General features: G+C 48.1%; 3 protein-coding genes and 1 non-coding gene across 4 annotated transcripts; 1 reads left to right on the top strand and 3 right to left on the bottom strand.

Moving 5' to 3' along the window:
• The first annotated feature begins 65 nt into the window (after positions 1–65).
• On the top strand, positions 66–155 carry SMAC4_13535. The gene is given in 2 exon segments: positions 66–101; positions 120–155. It is a non-coding gene; the product is annotated as a tRNA-Pro (tRNA).
• Positions 156–3910: 3755 nt separating this feature from the next.
• SMAC4_13536 (uncharacterized protein) lies at positions 3911–4546 on the bottom strand (the record flags this gene model as incomplete). The annotated part of the gene is made up of 1 exon (XM_066091449.1): positions 3911–4546. One exon carries the CDS (start codon positions 4544–4546, stop codon positions 3911–3913), a length of 636 nt encoding a protein of 211 aa, XP_065946611.1.
• A 1173-nt stretch (positions 4547–5719) lies between these two features.
• SMAC4_13537 (uncharacterized protein) lies at positions 5720–6414 on the bottom strand (the record flags this gene model as incomplete). The annotated part of the gene is made up of 1 exon (XM_066091450.1): positions 5720–6414. Exon 1 carries the CDS (start codon positions 6380–6382, stop codon positions 5720–5722), a length of 663 nt encoding a protein of 220 aa, XP_065946612.1. The 5' UTR covers positions 6383–6414.
• A 4891-nt stretch (positions 6415–11305) lies between these two features.
• On the bottom strand, positions 11306–12421 carry SMAC4_09614 (uncharacterized protein; the record flags this gene model as incomplete). The annotated part of the gene is made up of 1 exon (XM_003342807.2): positions 11306–12421. One exon carries the CDS (start codon positions 12419–12421, stop codon positions 11306–11308), a length of 1116 nt encoding a protein of 371 aa, XP_003342855.2.
• Between the last annotated feature and the right edge of the window lie 8484 nt (positions 12422–20905).

Here is a 20905-nt window from a genome sequence, read left to right on the forward strand (position 1 = left end):
CTGAACAGGTCACTGGCTGGAGGTATCTGAGAGCCTATTCTGACTATGGGATTTCACAAATCAATGGGCCGCTGGTCTAGTGGTATGATTCTCGCTTAGGGTTCAATCCTGAGCATCGTTGCGAGAGGTCCCGGGTTCAATCCCCGGGTGGCCCCATCTTTTTCTATCCTTCTCCATCTTTTTTCAATGTTCGATCGTGACGCGTCCGATACCTTGCTTTGAGGTACAGTGCGGTACTTGCTTTCCTTTTTTCCTCATTGACAGCAACTTCATGTCAAACTGGCAACCAAGTGGAAGTCAACGGAAAAACCAGCAGGAATCAACCTGTGCTCATTCCAACTGGCACTCAACCCCTCCTCCACTCCTTCATCTGTTCTGTCACTCTTGGGCTTTTGGGCAAGCGCCATGCGCAACAACATACCTAGTTGTGGATGTCAGGGTCTGTCATTCCTTCTTCAAACATCGTCTTTATCTCCTTGGGGGGCTCAATCCCACGTGTTCTCCAACTCGTAAGATGTTGACGGGAGGAGGAGGCACCGGTAGAGGGTGATCTCAAGGCTCACGGCAAACGGTCCCTAGGCGCTCTGCAATACCCACTCTCCCGTCGTGAAGCGTTCCCCGCCCCCGGTATGCCAATCGGAATCGCGATGACATTTCCTCGGCGGCGCGATACTTGGATCAGAATGACGACGAGGTCCTGTCTGATCTGCCAAGGGCGAAACGTACCTGTCACGAGCCACAAGTCCTCGACCGTCGTCAGGCCACCCCAACGGAATGCATCAAACCCGGTATCGGCAGGGAAGGGCAGGAGGGAAGATAGCAGGTTAAGAAGGGAGGAAGGAGGGATAGAGGAAGGTAGGGGAAGGGAACCTCAAGGAAACAACACTTTCAGTAGGGCAATCGGGGAAGGGGAAGTGAGCAGGTGCTGACAAGTACAACGACGAGGACTTCTCGAAAAAGAAGAGGGGGGAAGGTTTCCGGACTCCGGACGCCTTCGACGCCTTCATGTTGCCAGGTGGAAATTCTCGACACTCCATTGCTGAAAAGATCAAAACTAAGTCAGAGAACTCGGATGGAGGTCCACCGCCCTCATTTACTGCCGGACTTGCCTCAAAAGCAATTAAGGAAACCAGACACTGACTTTTCTTCTGGGTTGGTACTGCTGAAGCGGTCAATAGAGGCACATGGAGAGGTACCAAACAGGTCACTCTTAAGGCGCAACTTCCGTTTTCTGCAGACTTCAGTTTGTGACTGCCAACAGGAAACCACCAGGCCACTGCAAGTGGAACATCGCGAGATAAACTTGACGAGAGCAAGAACTCAACACGCTCTGGCTCAGGTTGGCAGCTACTGCTCGGAGTCGGGATGAACTTTTCCTCTTTTTCTTCAACATCAGTTACACCTCAACATCAGTAACACCTCTTTGGCCTGCTCTCGTAAGTCAGATCTTCTCTATGTCATGTACACACGGAGCCCATTTCCCCACTGTTCGGTCCTTGCACGTCTTCAGTTGAGTTCGTTCACTCCATGTCGCGTCTTCTGCTTTTTCGACATGGACCAACACCATCAACACCTCGCCCTGTCTTCTCCAAAAAATGGGGGATCACAATCATCATGTGATCAGCCCTTGCAACACTTGGATCTTCTTCATCAACGCCGCCAGAACTCCATCAACACATTGCCCCAGACCCTGTCGTCTTCTTCAATGAGCAATTGGGAGATCAGAATCATCATGTGATCAGTCTTTGCAACACTTGAATTTCCTCATCCACAGCCGTCAGAACTTCCCTTCGAAGCATGCCATCCTACCCCGAGGCACAAGTCTCTTCCTCTTGGACTCGTGGGCACAAGAAGTGTGTTGATTGTGTTAAGCTCAGGAGACAAGAAAGGAAAAGAAATGTGGAGGGCTAAATACAATGGTGGTGTGAGCTCATGGACCCACATAACAAAGGCCAGTGAATGGCAGAGGTGGGACAGGCCTCACCACAACACGCCTCCGTAGCCCGAAACAGCTCTCAGGGGTCCATCATCTTGTAAACAAACAGACTCCCATGGTGTTGAGATCAACCCATGGTTATAACCTTCTTTCGAGCCTTCATCCATGGAATCTCCTTCTCCTCCAATCCCAGCAATCCTACGAATCTTGCGTGCTTGTCCGCTTTCAGTGGTTTTGTCAGTCCATCCGCAATCATATCCTCGCCCTTGATATGTAAAATGTCGAACTCTTTTGCTTCCACCTGTTCCATGATCCATTTGAACCGTACATCTATACATCGGTTACGACCAGCATTGTTTCGATTCAACACCCGGTCCCTGGCGTTCTTGCTGTCCGTGTAAAGGATTTTCAAAGGCGGTTGGCCGTATCCCAGTTCCTCCATCACATGTGCGATCCACTGAAGTGACTTGGCTGTTGGAACAAGGTTGGTAAACTCTGCAAGTATCCGAGTTCACTGGTTCAAAGCCCAATCCTCTCAAGATGGGCAATAAGATATTAAACCAATAAAGAGGACTGGCTGTCAATTCATACAGAGCTCTTCTTAGTAGGCAAACCAAGCGATTTACACCCCCTTGGTCCTTTTTCCAAACCAGTCGGTTGCTCCACGTAATACCGCTTTTCTGCAGGTATGGGGGCGTTTAATAACGCCGTATTGAAGTCAAACTGATGGCACTCGAGGTCCAGGACTGCCATGGTGCAAGGAAGATCTTTACGCTCGCTGCGTTTGCCACAGCCGAGTAGACATCTTCAATATCCCATGAGCCTTGCTCAAAGTTGCCACAAGCCACCCATCGTGCCCTTGGGTCCATTGTCTTCAAGTCCAGATTTTCTTTCTCACCATAAACCCATTTCCCAGGGAGGACTTCTTCCATGCCTGGTTCAAAAGGAACCAGACCATAAACACCCCTCTCCTCCAATGCTGCCAACTGCTTCTCCATAGCCGGCTTCCAGTATATCTCGAAGTTTTCGCGTTTCTTTGCTTGGCGGTAGTTCTTTGGAATGGAGGATAAATGAGTCTCAAGATCATGCATCATCACCTTAACCGCTGTCAAACACAGGGTCTCCACTTTGTCAAGAATCACTCCCCTCTCTGGAAGACCATGGTAAAAGATAGGGAGTTCACTAGTGGGTTTGTTGTTGCTGTCGACGACAATTTGCTTTTCGGTTAGCGTACCCGGTTGCGGTGCCGCCTGGCGTCTCGGTCTCCCCGTTCTTGTCACCTCCGCCCCCGCGGATGCGGTAGATTGGTCTGTTGTTGGTTCTTTCTCTGCTGACAGCCCCCCCCTCCGACTCCGGCAACGCCTTCTCCGACTCCGTTGTCGCCTGTTCTAGCTCCGTGGGTGCTGATTCTTGGTCGGTTATTACTTTTAGTTGTTGCGTGATTCTTGGTGGTTTCAACGGAGTATCCTGGAGTGGATCTGGGGATGAGGATGCTGATCTGATCTGGTTTTGCCTCGGTGGGATAGGGTCTTCTTCGTCAAGATCATGAGGGTTAATATAGGGTAAGTTATCGAATGGCTCAAACTCGTCATCGCCATCGAAAGACTGGAAGTCATCCTCTTGGTCTTGCTCAATTGAGGTTATCACATCTTGGTTCGCATACTGCGGGGTTGCTTTCCAGGACACTCGGGGTTGTGTTCCGGGTTCTTGTAGTTCCAACCTTGGAACGCTCTGTTGTGCCCCCGGACCCTGGACTTGTCTCGACGATCCTAGAGGAATTGATGTCAGGCCTGGAGTTGAAGCCCGCGAACCTAGGGAGGGTTGGTCCGGACCCAGAAGTTGTTGAGTCGGGCCTGGTGACGGGGTTGACTCCTCGGAGGAAGTTGTTTCTGTTGATGTTTTCGATGGGGCCGGGGATGGTGATTTGGGTTCTTCTTGTATCGTAGGTAGTGTTGTTGTTGTTGGAGATGGTTGTTAAGCTAATTCTGGCGCTGGCGTTACACTTGGTGATGGTGTTGGAAGTGTTGAGATATGTTTTGTCGGGTTAAGGCCTAAGATTGAATCAATCGTGTGTTCCTCCTGTTGTTGATCTGTCATGGTAACCTCTTTCTCTTTTCCCTGACTCCTCTGTGTCACCGCCCCATGTGGCTCAGATGTAACACTTGGTCCATTTATCAGCTCCTCGGGTTTGGGACATTTTGCTGTCATCCAGACTTCCTTTTTGCTCCGCAGAACCTTATCCACCTCCTCCATCGACTGGTCTGAGAAGAATACACTATGCTTGACGGCCCTCTCCTCGTCTGACTGACTAGATGAATGTTCAAGGAACCTTACGGCACTCGCTTTGACCAGTTGTTGATATTCTGGGTCCCAGATGTAGAAGATCCTCCCATTCAAGTCTGCATAACCAACGAAGTGGCCTCGTCTCGAATGCTCCGCCCATTTGTCGCCTTGTACCCTTCTTTCTTTCTTGATATGGTAATATGCCGTGCAATAATACGTTCGGAAATGATGGATACTGGGCTTCGGATTCAGGATGCCTGCTGCTCTGCTGAGAACTTCATGAGGACTGATGTACTCTTTGTTGGATTTTGTTGGAAGTATGTTCATGACCCTGACTACCGCATCGACGACCAAAGGCCATAGTACGATAGGGATGTCGTGCTCGATTATTGTCGCTCTTGATTTTTCCATCATCGCTCTTCCTACTCTTTCTGGTGCGCCATTCATCCACGGGATGTGTGGTGGTGTCTTTATGAATTCAACCCCTTTTTGTCGTCCTCAAGCCACGATTTCACTGTTCTGGAACTCCTTCGTACCAAAGCCAAACTCTGTGCCTCCATCCATCCCCAGAACCTTTACCTTCAGGCCGGTCTGGAGTTCAACCCATCTCTGCCATTCCTTAATGGCTATCAACCCCTCGCTCTTCTGTCTTATCATCTTTACCCAGTGAAAACCGGATACCATGCAGACAAAGTGCACAACGTGCCTAATCCCCATGTGACCTGCAACGTTGTGGCTCCACGTATCGATCCTTACGCACTCAAGTGGTCTCGTCGCAACTGGATTTGACACCTTGTAGACAATGCCGGTTCCCTTACTTCGAAGGCACGCATCACAATTCGTTTTTCCGATATTTGACAGGGTAATACCCGCGTCACGGCAAGCCTTTATGACTTGTTCTTTTCCTGCATGCATTAGTCGTTTATGCATCGTATCGTAGTTGATAGACGCTAATAAGGCAAGCCTTGGTGCTTGGGCCTGATATCTCTCGTCGATATCTCTCGGTGCCATTGTCGGTAAGATTGGAAGGTTGGCTATCCAGTTGCATTGTATCTCTTCTCCCATGTATTTTCCCTTATTGAATTTGATCTTGTTCGTCTCCATGGACCAAACCATTCCACCATCCAGTAACCCGGTTGTCGTGAGAAGGTTGACTGGTGTTGATGGCGATAAAATCGCATCTCTGATCTCGACCGTAATCTGTTTGCCTGATATAGTGGGGAGACTCAGTTTCACGACACCCATATGATATGATTTAGTTATCTGGCCGTTACCGACTTGGTGACTGATTGATCGTGGGAGTGGCTGTAACTCTGTAAACCATTTCACATCGTTGAAGATATTGGATCCACATCCGCTATCGAATAGCACGGTATCTCTATTCACATTTGTTGCCTCGGGAGCTTGTTGGACTTTGACGAAGTTATATTGAACGCTATCTGTCTGAATAGGTTCTACACCTGTCAGGAGCTCGAGTGAAAATCCTCCTCAAGATTGTCATCAAACGACAGTCCTCCCAGGCCAAAGATCAGGTTGGAGTTGACGCCAGCGATCGTAGGCGGGTTGTTGATGTTGCTGTTGTTGCCCGCGATGGCGGCCGTGGTTCTGGTGTTCTTGAGCCAACCGATCGCCTTCTTCTTGTTGATCCAGGGTATCAGGAGCCTTGTAGGGATCGCACCACCAGCAGTCGGTAGTGCCGGGAACGCGATGGTAGCCACATAGAAAATGTTTCAAATTCTTGTAGATCTTCTTGCCGCAGACGTCACAGGTGACACGCTCATCTCCGTTGGTCTCAGTCTTAACCTCCTTCGTGGTATCCTTCGTCTTAACCTCGACCTTCGCAGCAACCATATTGGTATAGTTTTTCTGGGTGTTGGCCAGGGTAGAGAGCCTCGCCAGGAAGGTTATGGTAGTCAATTTGTTCTTGTTCATGTCGGCGGCCCACAATAAAGCCTCGTTGGGAAAGGAGTGTTTCACCGCATTGAAAAGGTTGGTAAGCTCGACAGTGTCGTCGATCTTGTAGCCGACGTCCTTGACACGCTTGCGAAGAGACTGCCAGCGCATGAATGAATGAATGACAGCGCATGAGAAAGGCCTCCAAGGTAGCGAAGGAGGCACACTTGATGGTCTGGTACTCGTCGAGAACATCGCTCTTGGCCTCATTGGTGACACTGGAAATGCTGTTCTTGATGAAATCGAATAGATACTTTGGATCGTCGCTATCCTCGTCCCAGCCGTTGATAGACAGAACGTTCTAGACCTTCTTGTCGCGAATGGTAGAGTCAATAATAGACATCGCCTTAGCGCGATCCATCATCCACTAGTGAAGGCGCTTCTCGTCTTCATCCTTGGTTTTGTCGTTAACTTTGGGCTCAGGAATACTCTTGGTGACGTATGGTTTCATCCGGTTGCTTCAAGGACTCCTGTTATTCTTCTAGGGCATTGTGAGGCTGATAGAGGACTTTACTAATATAGATACATATGGCCTTCAACATCAGGTATTAAGAATTTTATTCATCTCCCTCTCCAAGCTCGTCACGCTACTCCTACCCGTACTACTACTCATCCTTGACGGAATTAACCACGCCACCAGCCAACATGTTAGTATCTACACACATCGGATGACAGAGATAACTCTTACTAGTCGTACCTATAGGAATACCCACAGCCCGAGCCTAGAAGGCTATTACCACATCATACTGCGACTGCGAGAAGTAAGTACTTTTCTATCCCGTTGTCTGAATATATTTACTAACTTAGTACTGCGTATAGTATTAAAGCCAAGACGTGTACGGTTTTAGGACAGCATGAGAGACGGATCATGTTTGGTACAATGGCTACATTGTGGCTGTACAGCGTAGTAATTGAAAATTTCCCTCTTGCTCGTGTTTAGTAAGTAAAAACTATAATCTCACGACTATTAAGAGTATAAGAACACTAATACGAACATTAGTCACAATGTCAAGAAAGTGGCCGAGCCTTGCGTAGTTGTTTTACACTGGCCGTACTACTGGACTTGAGATATTGTGAAGTAGTTACACAGCGCCGTATTTGTTTTGTTTAGAGGTCCATTTGTACGGTGGCGAAAGTTTATTTGTACAGCGGTCGAGATTTTCATTTTCTTAGTAGCTCGCTCAAATGAAGACCAACTGTTACTGAAATTGGTTCATAATTTTTACAATTCTTTTCTAAGATACAGCTTCTACGCTACTTACAAGCTCTCTAGAAGTTCTCTTCTAAACATATTTGTTTCCAGATGATCTGAAAGATATTTTTTAAATCATTTTAAATATGTAAAATACGTTAACGCGTCCACTTCCTAGCTAGGGAAGCTTTGAACAAAGATGTGACGGCGCCGGCCATGCCGCCATGCCTACCTATGCCCATGGAGGTTTACGCCAAAGGTGTTATGAAAGTAGGAGGAATGCGTTGATGAAGAAGGTCTTGGCGCTAAGACGGGTGCGGCGAGACTAAGCCGCTTTAGGGTTGTTTGCTATAGTTTGCCCTGCAAGTAAATGGGCATGGAAATAAAAGATTAGTAAATGACGACCGGTAAGTGGGCCCCGTAGTTGCTTCCGTGACAGGGTATTTAAGACCGGTTTCGCACGCATATATGTAATTCCCCCCCTTTTTTTTTTCTTTCCCTATCTAAAATGTTCTAATATAAATAGAATCCTAGCTTTGCCTTCAATTTTCCTATCTTATACCCTTGCGTTCTTTCAGATCGATTTATTCATTCTTAGGAAGGATAAATTCTAAAACAAACGGATAATAGAATCCGAATTGATAGTTTAACATACTACAATTATCAATAAGAAGATTACTAATTATAACTCCCCATACTATTTGTAGTAGTAAAAGTATTAACCTCAACGTTAAGTATTACGAAGCTACTAATAGTTCCGACGACGATTACTTCGAGGAAAAAAGCAATTAAACGCTTTACCTGGATAATATTAGCAACAAAGGTAATTCCAAATCGTTAAAAGAGAAGCATAAAACTACTATTGAGTTTAATACCGATAGTAATTGTCACAGGGTTAGCCTGTGTTGTGTTGTTACATGTCTGGCGACAGTGCTGTAGCTTCTAAGATTACAGTAATGTCATAACCGCTGCTACGGTCGTGGTCACAATTGCAACTACTACCATAGTTACGGTAGGGATTGGCTAATAAGAGCCCAAGTACTATAGATCTACCAACCAGGTAGATCCTATACGTGGGCCAATATAAAGCCATCGTTCTAGGCATGTATTTACACTCTCTTTCTTATTCTTTCGTACAATTACGTATAATTACATCTACTATCTACCCCTTTCCCATGATAATTAATTACACTTTTTAATTATTATATTTGTATTGTAAATACTATTGTCTTTTGTCACGGCGAATGGAGGAAAGGAATACGACAAAGCGACAATGACCCTACTATGAATGAAGATCAAAAGGTGAGGAAAAAGAAGAACTAGAATACAAAGAATGGCTGCGACGCAAAGGATATACTGTGCACTGCCAAGAACCATGCAGCCATAGGAGCAATGCTGACCAGCAGTTGAGCCGCGCCGTCACATCACCCCCCCTCAAAAAAAAAAAAAGACTCGCCTCGAGTCTACCGTAAAAAAATAATAATTCTGGTGCGCGCACACCGACTCGAACCGACAACCTCTCATTAATAAACGACCACAATACCAAGCCTACTTCCTCCGCGCCCGTGGCGATCTTCGTCTCACTCCTTGTTGTGCCGGGCTATCGTCATCGTCGTCGTCCTCCAAGAACTTGTCTTCCGCTGCCGCCTGGAACCATGCCTGTACCCTTACCGGCGGTCCTGGAGCTGTTGGGTTGTCGTTGTGGAACTCTTTAATTCCCGTAGCCGCATTCTTGAAAGAGTAACTGTGCTACAGGTTCCGTCATATACTGGCGGCTCGCCCACTGGGCGATACGATTATAAGTGTTGGGCCGCGTTTACGCTATGGGCAACACATGATTTACATTGGCAGTAGGCCTCGGTTTGCCCTCGGATTAATGGTTTTGGTGGAAAATTAGGGCAGTGCTCTTAATTTTGTATGCTAGACTCACCGGTGCGGCACGTCTCATGCCCTACGAGAGGCGGAAGTAGACGTTAAAATAACAAGAACAACAAAAAGCCGCATTCTTGAAATCTCGTGCAGGCCACCATGTCGGGTCAGGGTCCCAGCCCCGCCATTGCACCTGGTACTCGAGCTTGCCGTAGTGGACGCGTGACGCGACAACATGGTCCACTTCCCATTCCTCGTTGTCGTTGATCATTTCGCCTTCAGGGGATTCGGCGGCCTGGCCTGGCAAAGGGTTGTTTGGGTAACGGCGTAAGCGGTCCGGTGAGAACTGGTTTGTCACCTTCCAGTTTGGGGGAAGGTCCAACTTGTAAGCGTGTCCCACTTTCTCAATGGTCCGAAAGACTTTTCTAGTCCGAGGGAAGTCCAATTTGTCGCTAGGCCTTCCGTCGGTAGACCAATTCTTCTTAATGATGGAAACCTCATCACCTACATCGAAGTCCGGAATCCGCCGATGCTTGTTCGCTTGTATCACTTGTTTGCGCTGTGCTTGGTTGTTGTTGTTGTTCTTGTTGTTGTTGTTGTTATTTTTAACGTCTACTTCCGCCTCCCGAAGGGCATGAGACGTGCGACCGCTACCAGAATAGATACAAGGAAGAGCCCAAATCCTCCCTCTATAACCCCAAAAAGTAGAGCGCAAACCACGGCTTAAAGCCAGATAAATTCGTTGCCCCCGAAAAGAGATACCTTAATTAGGAGCCCCAATCCGCATTTGCTGCTCGGGCTGAGCCCTCCTGTCCGCGCCCGTGCACGGACTCCCACAAATCCCGTAGCTGATTTGAAGTAATAGAGGTCAACGCCGTTGGAGGGAAACCTCAAGGGGAGAAACCTCCAAAATTGGTCCGCCATCCTCCCTTAGTTGAAAAGGAGATAGTCGATGTGGTTGTCGATATCATTGAGGATTGAAGAAGATATAGCGATTAGAATGCGGCCCAGCCGTTTTGGGTCCGGCAAGCGGCATCCTAAGGCAGAGTTGACGCGCTGTGCTTGGATAATGGTGGCTCGGGCTTGTTCGACATGACCCTGTATTTTAAGGGCTGCGTCTCTGGCTTCCTGACGCGACAGTCGTTCCGCCGTAGGGAGGTCCTCCAAGGGTGTGAAAGTCTTCCATTCTGCAAAGGCGGACATGGGGAATTTGAACATGACTTCATGGGGTTGCAGGCCTGTAATTTCGTAGTATAAGCCATTCTGTGCATAGTCCAGAGCTGGGATCAATTCAGACCAGTTGTCTTGTGCATGGTTGATGAAAGGGCGAAGTCTCTGGTCTAAATATTCATGCAGATTTTCTACCTGTCCAGCCGTCTGTGAGTGCCCTGGCGATGCAAAGGACCATTTGGTGCCCATAATGCTAGACATTTCTTAACTAAACGCCGACTTAAATTGGGGGCCTTGGTCGCTTACAATTTCCCGCGGGGGGCCAAGGAGTCTAAAAGGCCCCTTCATAATACAAGCGACATGCTTCTTTGTCAGTGATATTGCTCCGGCAGGGGATCAGCTAACTTCCTTTGGATAACGGGTCGATAATGCTGAAAATGTTGTCATATCGGTGCCTATGCAAGGGCATCTTCTTGAAGTCAATGACGATCCGGCGCCACGGTCTTCTCTGCACCTCCATCGGCTGTAATTCTCCCGGGGTCTTGTCTCGTGGGTGCTTAGAAGCGTGGCACATCAAGCAGTTTGCCACATAGCGGTCCACATCCCCTGACAGTCCTGGCCACCAATACCTCGTGGCTACCAGTCGTCTCGTTTTGTTCCGGCCGGGGTGGGCGGTGCCAATGCCATCATGGCATTCCCGTATGGCTCGTGTCCTCAGATCATTCTGTTCCGGCACCACCAGTCGTCCTTGGTAGAGCAAGATCTGGTCCTGTAGTAGTGTGAATCCGGAGTCCTACTCTGTAGCCTTGTGGCGGTAGCCCTCAAGGGCTGGGTCTTCCTTGTTAGCCTTCAGTAAATCTGTAACCACCTCGTAACCTGTCCCCGCCAAACGTGTGTCGTCGTCATTCGCCGGATCCAGTGTGCAGACGGGAGGCAGCGCACCTTCCCCCCCCCCCCCCCCCCCCCCCCCCCCCCCCCCCCCCCTTGGGCGCTTCGAGCGGTTTGAAAAGGCGCATATGACGCTGCGCATCCTTATCTTTCTGTGTCTTCAAGTCCACCGCCTTCCTAGACAGAGCGTCCGCCGCGGCATTCTCCTTCTCTGGCCGGTGGGTAATGTGAAAATTATACTGGGAAAGAATCCCGGCCCATGCGGCCTGCCGGGAGCTCAACAACCTCTTTGTACTGAAATACTTGAGTGCTCCGTGATCCGTGAAGATGGTAAAAGGCCACTGTTGAAGCCCTATGAGTTCCGCCCGCCAACACAAAGGTGCTCGCATGACTGCCAGCATCTCCTTATTGTGAATCGGGTAATTATGCTCCGCTTTTTGCATAGTTTCCGAATAGAAGGCCACCGGGTGCCAACCGTCTTCATGCTCTTGCGACAACACACCAGCCAACACACCGTCTGAAGCATCTGTTTCCATCCTCGTTGCATGCCCATACTCGAAATGGGCTAAGACTGGAGCCTCCAGGAGTCTCCTCTTCAGCTCGTCAAAAACAATCCGGCAATCCTTAGACCACTCAAAAGCTTCCCCCTTCTTTGTCGGCCTTGTCAAGGGCCTTGCCACACGGTCATATTTCCTCACGAATTTCCGGTAGAAGTTGCAGAACCCTAAGAAGGACTGGACCCCCTTCACCGTGGTTGGTTCTTTCCAATCCTTCACAACCGCGACCTTCACGGGATCCACCGATACTCCGTTGACGCCGATGATGAACCCCAAGAATTTCGTCTCTTGGACATGGAATTCGCATTTGTCTAGATCCGCTTGTAGCCCGGCAGCCTTGAGGCGCTGCAGAACTTTCAGAACGTGACTCTTATGTTCTCCCAGCGTATTGGAGTAAATGAGGATATCGTCAATGTACGCGCTGCAGAAGTCGTCCAGGTACCCCATCAAAGCATCGTTGATGTACCGCTGAAATGTCGAAGGCCCATTTGTCAACCCGAAGGGAAGGACCTTGTACTTGTATGCCCCGTATCGGGTCCTGAATGTTGTCAACTCCTCATCGTCAGGGTGCATTCTGATGCGATGGAAAGCCTGGCGAATGCCGATCTTTGTAAAGAACCTCGCTTGAGAAATCCGGCAAAGTGTTTCCTTAATCAAGGGCAATGGGTATCTGTCTTTCCTGGTAATGGCGTTCAACTTCCGGTAGTCCACGCAGAACCTCAGTTTCCCGTTAGCCTTAGGAAGGAACAGGATAGGTGCGGCCTAGGGCGCAGCACTGCTCTTGATGAAGCCTTTGTTGAAATTCTCGACAATGTATAGGCGGCACGCCTCCAGTTCATCGGCACTCATCTTGTATAGTGAACGGTATCCTAGGTCTTCAGGCCGGCTGTCCTCGTTCAACTTGATTCGATGGTTGCTGTTTCCAGGTTCTGGGAGGTGTCCGATTGTCGCTTGCTGGACACTCTCAAGTATTGGTGACAATACTCTGGCACCTTCTCACGAGCCCGGGCCATCAACTCTGCCTCCTCTTTATCCGTACCCCCGCTTTCCTGCGCCCTCCTTTCCTCGATAAAGCGATCAATCTCGTACAGGCTTGTCGCTCCGAGGTGTTCCCTCTCCGCCATCGACATCAACCCAACGGATCCGATGATATAGCCATATCAGGCATACGTTCCTTGTACCAAGCCGCTCCTCTCCGCCAGCGGAAATAGCCCTCCTCGTCCTTCTGAATGCCATTGCTGTAGCCTCGTTCACCCTTATGCTCCAGCTCCTTCTGATACCGCCTTAGGTCCTCCTTCAAATCTTTCTGTCGCTCTCGCCATACCTCTCTGTCTGCTTTCTTGTCAATAAGAGGCAGTGGACCATCTGATAGGTTCTCCGCTAATTCACGCTCTATGCGGGCTATTTCGCGTATGACCGGGTCATCAGACTTGACGAGGTTCGGTCGCTGCAATATCTGTATTGGAGTATTGCCAACTGGCGGGGGCGGGGTGTCACGGTGACCAGAGACCCGGACAACGCCTCCAATTGTTGTATCTCCTCTTGACAGCGGCTCCATTACGGTGTCTCTTATCATCCTTTTCCATCAAGGCTTCTCCTCTCAGCATCAGCCTGGTGTGATGGTTCAGGTTTCGTATTCCGGTATTCGACGTGAATATTCTGGATCCAATTGGGATCCTTGGACCAAGAGTCGTCAAATAACAATCGACGGCAATGGCAGTCGATACCCACATCGTGATGCTCAAACCACAGACGCTCGATGATCATGTCGTGGTGGATGTCGACGACTACGAGCCACTCGTTGTAGGCGGTGCGATGTTGGAACGTAACGTTGGCGTTGATGGCCCGCGTGATCTTCTTGCTTTCGTCTCCGGAGAATGGCCCTCCGATGTATACGGGCTTGAACTGATGGTTTACTTCTGGTTTTAAACATTGGATTAACTTGGCGGCAGTCTTTTCACTGATCAAAATATGTGCAGCTGCTCCCGAGTCTATGATGGCTTCTTTGATGGTCAACGAGATTCTATTACTACCTACTTTGGCAGTCAATGCAAAGGGGGGACCCCCCAAATAACTTTCCCAAGAAGTCTTGTTTGGTGCCATTAGGCGGCTTTCCTTGCCGGAACATATAAACTGCTCCCTTGAACAGGAGCCTTCTTTGTTCAGGGTATTTAGTTTCCCTTCTCCTCATCAGCAGGCTTGTCCTCCTTCAGAGTCTCATCGGAATCCTGGATACCGTAACGAGCGTATACAGCCTGAAGGCGAGTGTGGCGGTCTGCTTTGCTCGCGGTAGGTCCTCCCTTGTTCTATCCATTCTTATCAGGGCACTCCTTGGCGCGGTGGCCTTGCTGCTTGCAAATGAAGCACATGCCCTTCTGATACATCTCGTCAATTTCTTCCTTGCTGGGCGTCTTCTGGTTGGACGAGTTGGAATTACCTCCAGTCGACGAGGAGCCTCTTCCTCCCCGTCCCTCCGTGTTGTTCCTTCCCCTAGCACTGGCAGAGAAGTTGTTCGACGTGATAGACCGCTTGGCTGCCTTTTGGGAGTACGCAACCTGCTCCGCGGTCTTCACGTAGCCGTCAAAGTCGACCACGTCCAGCGTAACATAGAGAGCCATTCCCACTTGGAGCTCCGGGGAGAGACGGCGGTGAAAAGCCTCCTTCCATTGGGACTGGGCTAGTTGGCACTCGCCAGCTAGACGCACGAATTTGTCTTGAAGATATGAAAGTCTTCTTGATACATACGCAGCTTCTCAAAGTCCTCCATGGCTTAACGAGCCGTGTTCGGGTTGTCGTATTGACGCTTGAGATGTGCCATCAAGGCTTTGGACGTTGTAATCTGGTTCGGATGGGTGTCGCGCTGGTAGGGTTGCAAGTCTTTGGTCGCATAACCAGCAAGGCGGTTCTCAATGTAAGCTTGTCTAGCCTCTTCGTCGGCAAAGTGGTCGGCATTGACTTTCAACTTGTTAGCGACGGAGCGGTACCAAACCTCGAAAGTGACCGTGTCCTTGGATTTGTCCGCGTAAAACACAGGCGGGTCAGAAATCTTAGAGGATTTGCCTCTGGCCGAAGTGACAGAGATCGAACCGGGAGTAGCACTGCAACGGCTGGGGTCGCGAACGACGTCAACGATGGTCTGGTTCAGGGAATCAATTTCCCCCTTGGCCTTGGCCAGCTCGTTCTCTTTGGCATCGAGGATGGCCAGCAAATCTTCCACCATCTCGCGTTGAGAACGAGCCCGGTTGGTCGCGTCGTCCTCCTCCTCAAAGGCAGGCTCAATACCTTGGTCGCGTAGGCGGCGGGCTTTCTCGCGGTTGGCTCTGTCGATGGCCGCCTCCACACCCTCAGGATGGGCGGTGCGTTCGTCACTGCGGTCATCCTCGTCGTTCTCGATGGTGGTGCGGGGTCCAGCCTTGTCCGACTTCTCGGGAGCCTCAGCATAGAGCTCCTTGAAGTGCATAATCCAGTTGTGCAGGTAGACCGTAGTGCGATCCAGACGATGCGCAATGACGAAGACCTCTTTCTTCTTGTTTTTTGTAGGCCAGCATAGCAAGAGCGCGGGCCTTTATCTCCAAAAACATAACCTTGGGATGCTTCTGGACCTCCGAAACGAAGTCACCGTATCCCATCAAGTCATTGAAGCGAACGCGGTCCGCTCCCATGTCGAAGATGGGCTGGAGAGGGAAGCAAGGTCCCTTGCTACTGGATGTGTACCGGGCGGCCATCTCTTGGACTTGGCTTGTAAGTCTTCGAGCATGTCGTCCGTCGTGTCTGGGAAGCGGAGGCTTTGAACTTGGGGGAGCACATTCTCAACGTAGTACTCAAAAGTAGCGTTGTCAGTCACCTCACCGTCTCCAGCTCCTTCGACCGCCTTGAGAGTTGCAGTCTGGGTTTTATGGATGGTTGAGACGCGGCGTTGGTCGATGGACTTGCGGCTCAGACGCGTCTTTGCGACAGGATCTTTCTGGTTCAACTTAGCGAAGTCAAAGGTAACTTCTTGGATGGCTTGCGCCTTCATCTGGGCGGCTTCCTCGGAGTCGCGCGCCCTCTTAGTGTCTGGAGTCCAAATATTCAAATTCTTCAAGTCTGGGTCTGGGTTGACGTTCTTGTCATGGGGTGCGGGCAACTGTCTTGTCGCGTGCGATCAATCTTCTGGAAAAAAGGTGAGATGTTTTAGATCGTCCCTTATGAGTTTATTTGATCTCTCGATTGTCACGGCGAATAGAGGGGAGGAATGCGACAAAGCGACAATGACCCTACTATTGAGTGAAGATCGAAAGATGAGGAAAAAGAAGAACTAGAATACCAAGAATGGCTGCGGCGCAAAGAATATATTGTGCAAAGGATATACTGTGCACTGCCAAGAACCATGCAGCCATAGGAGCAATGCTGACCAGCGGTTGAGCCGCGCCGTCACATCTATTGCACAATTACTTTTATTGATTATACGCGCGTATAGGGACTACTTCGGCCGGTGAATAACTAAGCCTCATACTGAGTATCGATAGCCGATATTGCAACTATCTAAAATTGCTAACCTTTAATGAATAAGGCTTACTTTACGCCATTCTCTTCTTATTTTACGATCTAATAATCAGTAATGTAAATAGCGACTCTATGTACTTTTTGCGCTTTGGGAATAATTACAATAGTAATATCCTAGCTTTTGGTATCCTTCCCGCTACTACTAACCTTTTTAATTTTGAAGGAATCCGCGACCTGTTTGATAAAGCTTTTATTGTTAATACAAGTATTTACTGTGTAGCGCTTTTCGAACTTCCTTAAACCCCCACTACTATTAACTGTTTAGCTAGAAATAATAATGATAAAAATGAATGAATACTTCCTGATATTGATTGTAATAATATGATTTGATTAATTTTAACCTCAATTTTCTATTCTATCATCATTTTGTTTGACCGGTTTACTATATCTAATTGTCCTTCTGCAAAAATATGCCTACTGATTGTGAAAGAACTGAAAGTGATTTAAGTATTATTCGTTTTATTATGAATGATTTTCAAAATGACTTCGATTCAAAGAATTTCGCTTACGTCCAGGTGGAAGTGCAGTCTACTATCTTTTAGAAATAGTATAACGCCCTAATTGCGGATTATGATAGTATTAAAGGTTCTAATACTAATTTTCCGACAGTTATCGATAATTATCAAGTTAATAATACCTCTCTGCAAACGATACCACCACTCTTAGCAATAAAATAACTACCCGTCCACATTAAACGGTAGAAAACCACGTATCTTTATAAGTAGAAAGAAGGTTACTTCCGCCCGTAAACATAAGATTTTTAAACCTATTTCTATATCCAATTCTAGGAAAGGTATAATGCCCTGCTCTACGTTGACGATAACGTTAACATCATTTGTATTATCGTATTATTTAGCTTAAAAATTTCTTTCCAGTATTGAAAATAACTTAGAAATTATTTGAATTAACCCTATCGTGAAGAGTTAGTGTTGGAAAATTAGGAAAGAATTTATGAATTACTTTACTAATTGTTTCTTAAATCCTGCTTTTGATATAAATATTAGCCGCTACCCATAGCAATTCTCCAGAAAACTGTAGGCGTCGTTGCAATAGAGAAGCGGAGGATTTTCATCCGGCTACGGTACTGTTTTTCCCACCGACTAAGAACGGAAGCAGTACCGCATAACCACTGGGTAGATTATGTAAATAGTTTAGCGTCATAAGACAATATATCTTATATAGAAATATGATGATATTCATAGTGGATCTGCATCAAATATCTTCATCGATGTTAGATGGTTTACTGAACTGCAGCCTTTACCAAGGTCAGTGAGCCATCAAGTGGGTAACGGCCAGTCATCTAGGTCTTGTTATATTGGGGTGGTTGAGTTGAAGCTCCCCACAACAACAGGAGACTACATCTTAGTCAAAATCAATGATGCGATATACTCCCCGTCAACGCCAGCGAATCTGTTGATGACAAGCCCAGCCGCAGTCGCTGGCACAACACATTATCTAATATTCGTAGAACGTAGTCGTAAAGTTCGTTGATTCATTCATTCTACTACTAAAGAAACGACCCCTAAGTACAGATTTACTAGAAAAAGAAATCTTCAGGTTCTTTAAAGGATTTTTAAAGAAGAATAACTTCGTAGCCTGTTCGAATAACAATAATAAAATTATTATCGAGTTGCAATAGGTTAAGAACGAACTGAAAAATATTAGTAAAGGATTAAGCAGTTAATTAAAGGGATACAAAAATTTAAATTGGGGAAAACTTGTTGAATAATGTAAAAGTACTTACCTTGTTCATAATCCCGAGTAAACTGATTCCGTATCTTTTAACTTGAAAAAATCTCATTTAGAGAAGGTTGCGTATAGGAAGAAGAATATTTGTGAGATCACGAATAACAACAGCAAATCGATAGATGTGGTAGATTGATCCGATGAAGGAATGAATGAGTTTTTCGACTACGTTCTACCAATACTAGATAATAAGTCATGCCCTCGACGGCGGCTGGGCATAGGTACATAAGTGCGGGAAAAAAAGCCACTTAGGTCAGGCGCCTGCGTGGCCGTGGGCTGGAAAACCCCTAATCCTTTCTGTGTGTTTCCACTTTTATTCCAGGCCTCCTGACCCCGGGAGATCAAGCACCTCTGCGAATGGCAGTGGCTCGTCGTCCGGGTCGGGGGGTTTTGGCTCTCGCCACCCCTATCCCGTGGTAACCTCCTCCTCGTAATACCTAGGTATTTGCGTGGTAGTCCGAGGTATGGGTTGTTGTCCTTGTACCATGGTTGGTCCGCAACGCTGTGTGGTTTGTTGCTGGCCCAGTATCGCTCTGGGTCCGATTCGGGCGGCAAGGTCCATTGTCCGGGCCGGCGTGTCTGTTTTTCGGTGCCGGGGGCGGGCAATCTGGGGCGCCACATTTTGTCTGGGGTTCTTCTGGTGTTGACGATGACATTGTTGGGGGTTCGAACTCCTTTCGCGGTAGATTATTGGGCACTCGTCTCTTGCCTCTACTAGGTGTTCATTCCACCATGGCATACTCTTTGGTTTCCTTCCGAGCGTAATGGAGTGTGTTCTTTGATCGTGCCCTCGAACGTATCCGTGAAGGACCATGCAAGTTCTTCAAGGTCTTCTGGCTTTTGTGGGGTCTGGGTGGTCCTCGGAAGTCTTCGCATCAGTGCCTGCCTGGTACGCTTCCTCCGCATGTGTAGGTGGGAGGATGTATTTCTTCTGAGGGGGGAGGGTCTCGTTGGCCAGGATTGTGATGACTAGTTTGCGGTGATCCGAGACCCATGTGCCTACTCTCATGTATGCCCTCTCTGTGCCGAACGCGACGTGATGTTGGCGCCGTTCACCGACGCCGTAGTGGTATGTGTTTGTGGGATGAGTAGCACTTGGAAGTCGTGTGTTTTGGCGATGTATATTGCCGTTCTTGTTTCTCGGTCATCGTGGCCGATTGTGTGGTAGCCGGGGTGTCTGCGGATTCTGCCTTGGGTTATGGCTGGTTCTTGTATGCAGATCACAGGGGTCCGGCTGGTGATTACCCATTCGAGAATGCCGTCAGTATTCGCTAGGGACTTCTGGACGTTCACGGATGTAACCCTAAGCCCGTCTATCATTGGGATAGGGGGTCGGGGCTTGTTTCTCTATCGCCCTGTTCACCTTCAAGAGGTGGAGGGGTGTCTTATTTGCTCTCTGTGGGAGGGTGAGGGCGTATATGAAGATCAAGAAGAGGATTGGTGAGAGGGGGGAGCCCTGCGGCACCCCTGTGGGCACCTGAAACTCCCGCGATGATTTTCCGTCGAAGAAGAGACTCCCTTTTCGGTCGGTCAGGAAGCTCTCGAAGGTCACCAGCGCGAATGCAAATAAAGAACTACCTGATTAACCACTTGGCCACCAAGCCAAATGGTTATTTCTAACCTTAAGGTTGGTTCTTTCTAGCTATAAATGTCACAGCGCTGGCGGACCATTATACCACTAGGGTATGTTCCAAAAGGATATAAGTAACCAAAGCTGGGAATTCGGTCGCTCAAGTGGTTGTAGACAGTTGCGATGGCAGTCAAGAAGCACAGCTGCAGGGCTGCCATCACACTAGGCTGCAAACTACCCTCTATAGGTAGCACAAATTCTCTATCCAATTTTCAATTGGGTCATTGCACGTGATTCGAGTCACTTTCCGAGGCCCGTGCATGATCTGCCACGTATGCGGCTCTTTCTTACTTCACCCCGCTTATTCAACATTAACCCTTTGGTCGTACATCGTTTTCCACATCCGACAACATGCAAACTTCTAGCCCCTCAATTCAGTCGGGACAATATTGGTGCTATTGTAGTAACTCTTACCAAAGTACTGGTTTGTTACTACGTCATACGCGAGGCTGTCCAGCTTGTGAGGACGCTGACAAAGAGCTGCTACGTCTGATGACATGCTTGCCTAAGAGAGGTAAACATGGCGATCTCCTCTACCGGGGTTGTCACTTCTCCAAGCTTTTGTCTGAGGATGGGAGTAAGATTGAGGAACCTGTTTTCTCATACCCCGCTCACGTCCCAGATATCCAAAAGTTGGATTCGATCTTGAACAAGCTTCTCAACCAAAACAGGAACCCAGCTATTAAAGATACGCCGAAGTCAATTATTCATAATCGATTCCGGTGGTCGAACCATGACTTTGAGCTCAATCACAAATCAAGAGACGTGATCAAAAAAAATTTGATCGTCACTTCCTGTCTGCCTACATATGAACTGAAAGCCCTTCTCTTTATTGCTCATACGTACCCAACTGATAAGTACGACGAAGAGTATGTATTGGATTTTCGTTCCTAATGAGTTTTAAATCTGTGTACTAATTCATAATTTAGTTTTCTACGGGGCGGCCAATCGTACTATCACCTGGTCTAAAATTTCAGAGGCTCGTGCTTCCAAGACATATCTTATCGACCAATGCAGCAAGACGCAGATTCACTATATTATTGGGGTTTGTCTAGCGGCGTCGAACTTTGGTAATATGGTAACCAAGCTTGAACTCGTTCACCTCGCCGAAGAACTAGCGTCTAAATACGAAGCGT

Source organism: Sordaria macrospora, chromosome 3 (assembly GCF_033870435.1).
Source record: "Sordaria macrospora chromosome 3, complete sequence".
Classification (NCBI taxonomy): Eukaryota; Fungi; Ascomycota; class Sordariomycetes; order Sordariales; family Sordariaceae; genus Sordaria; species Sordaria macrospora.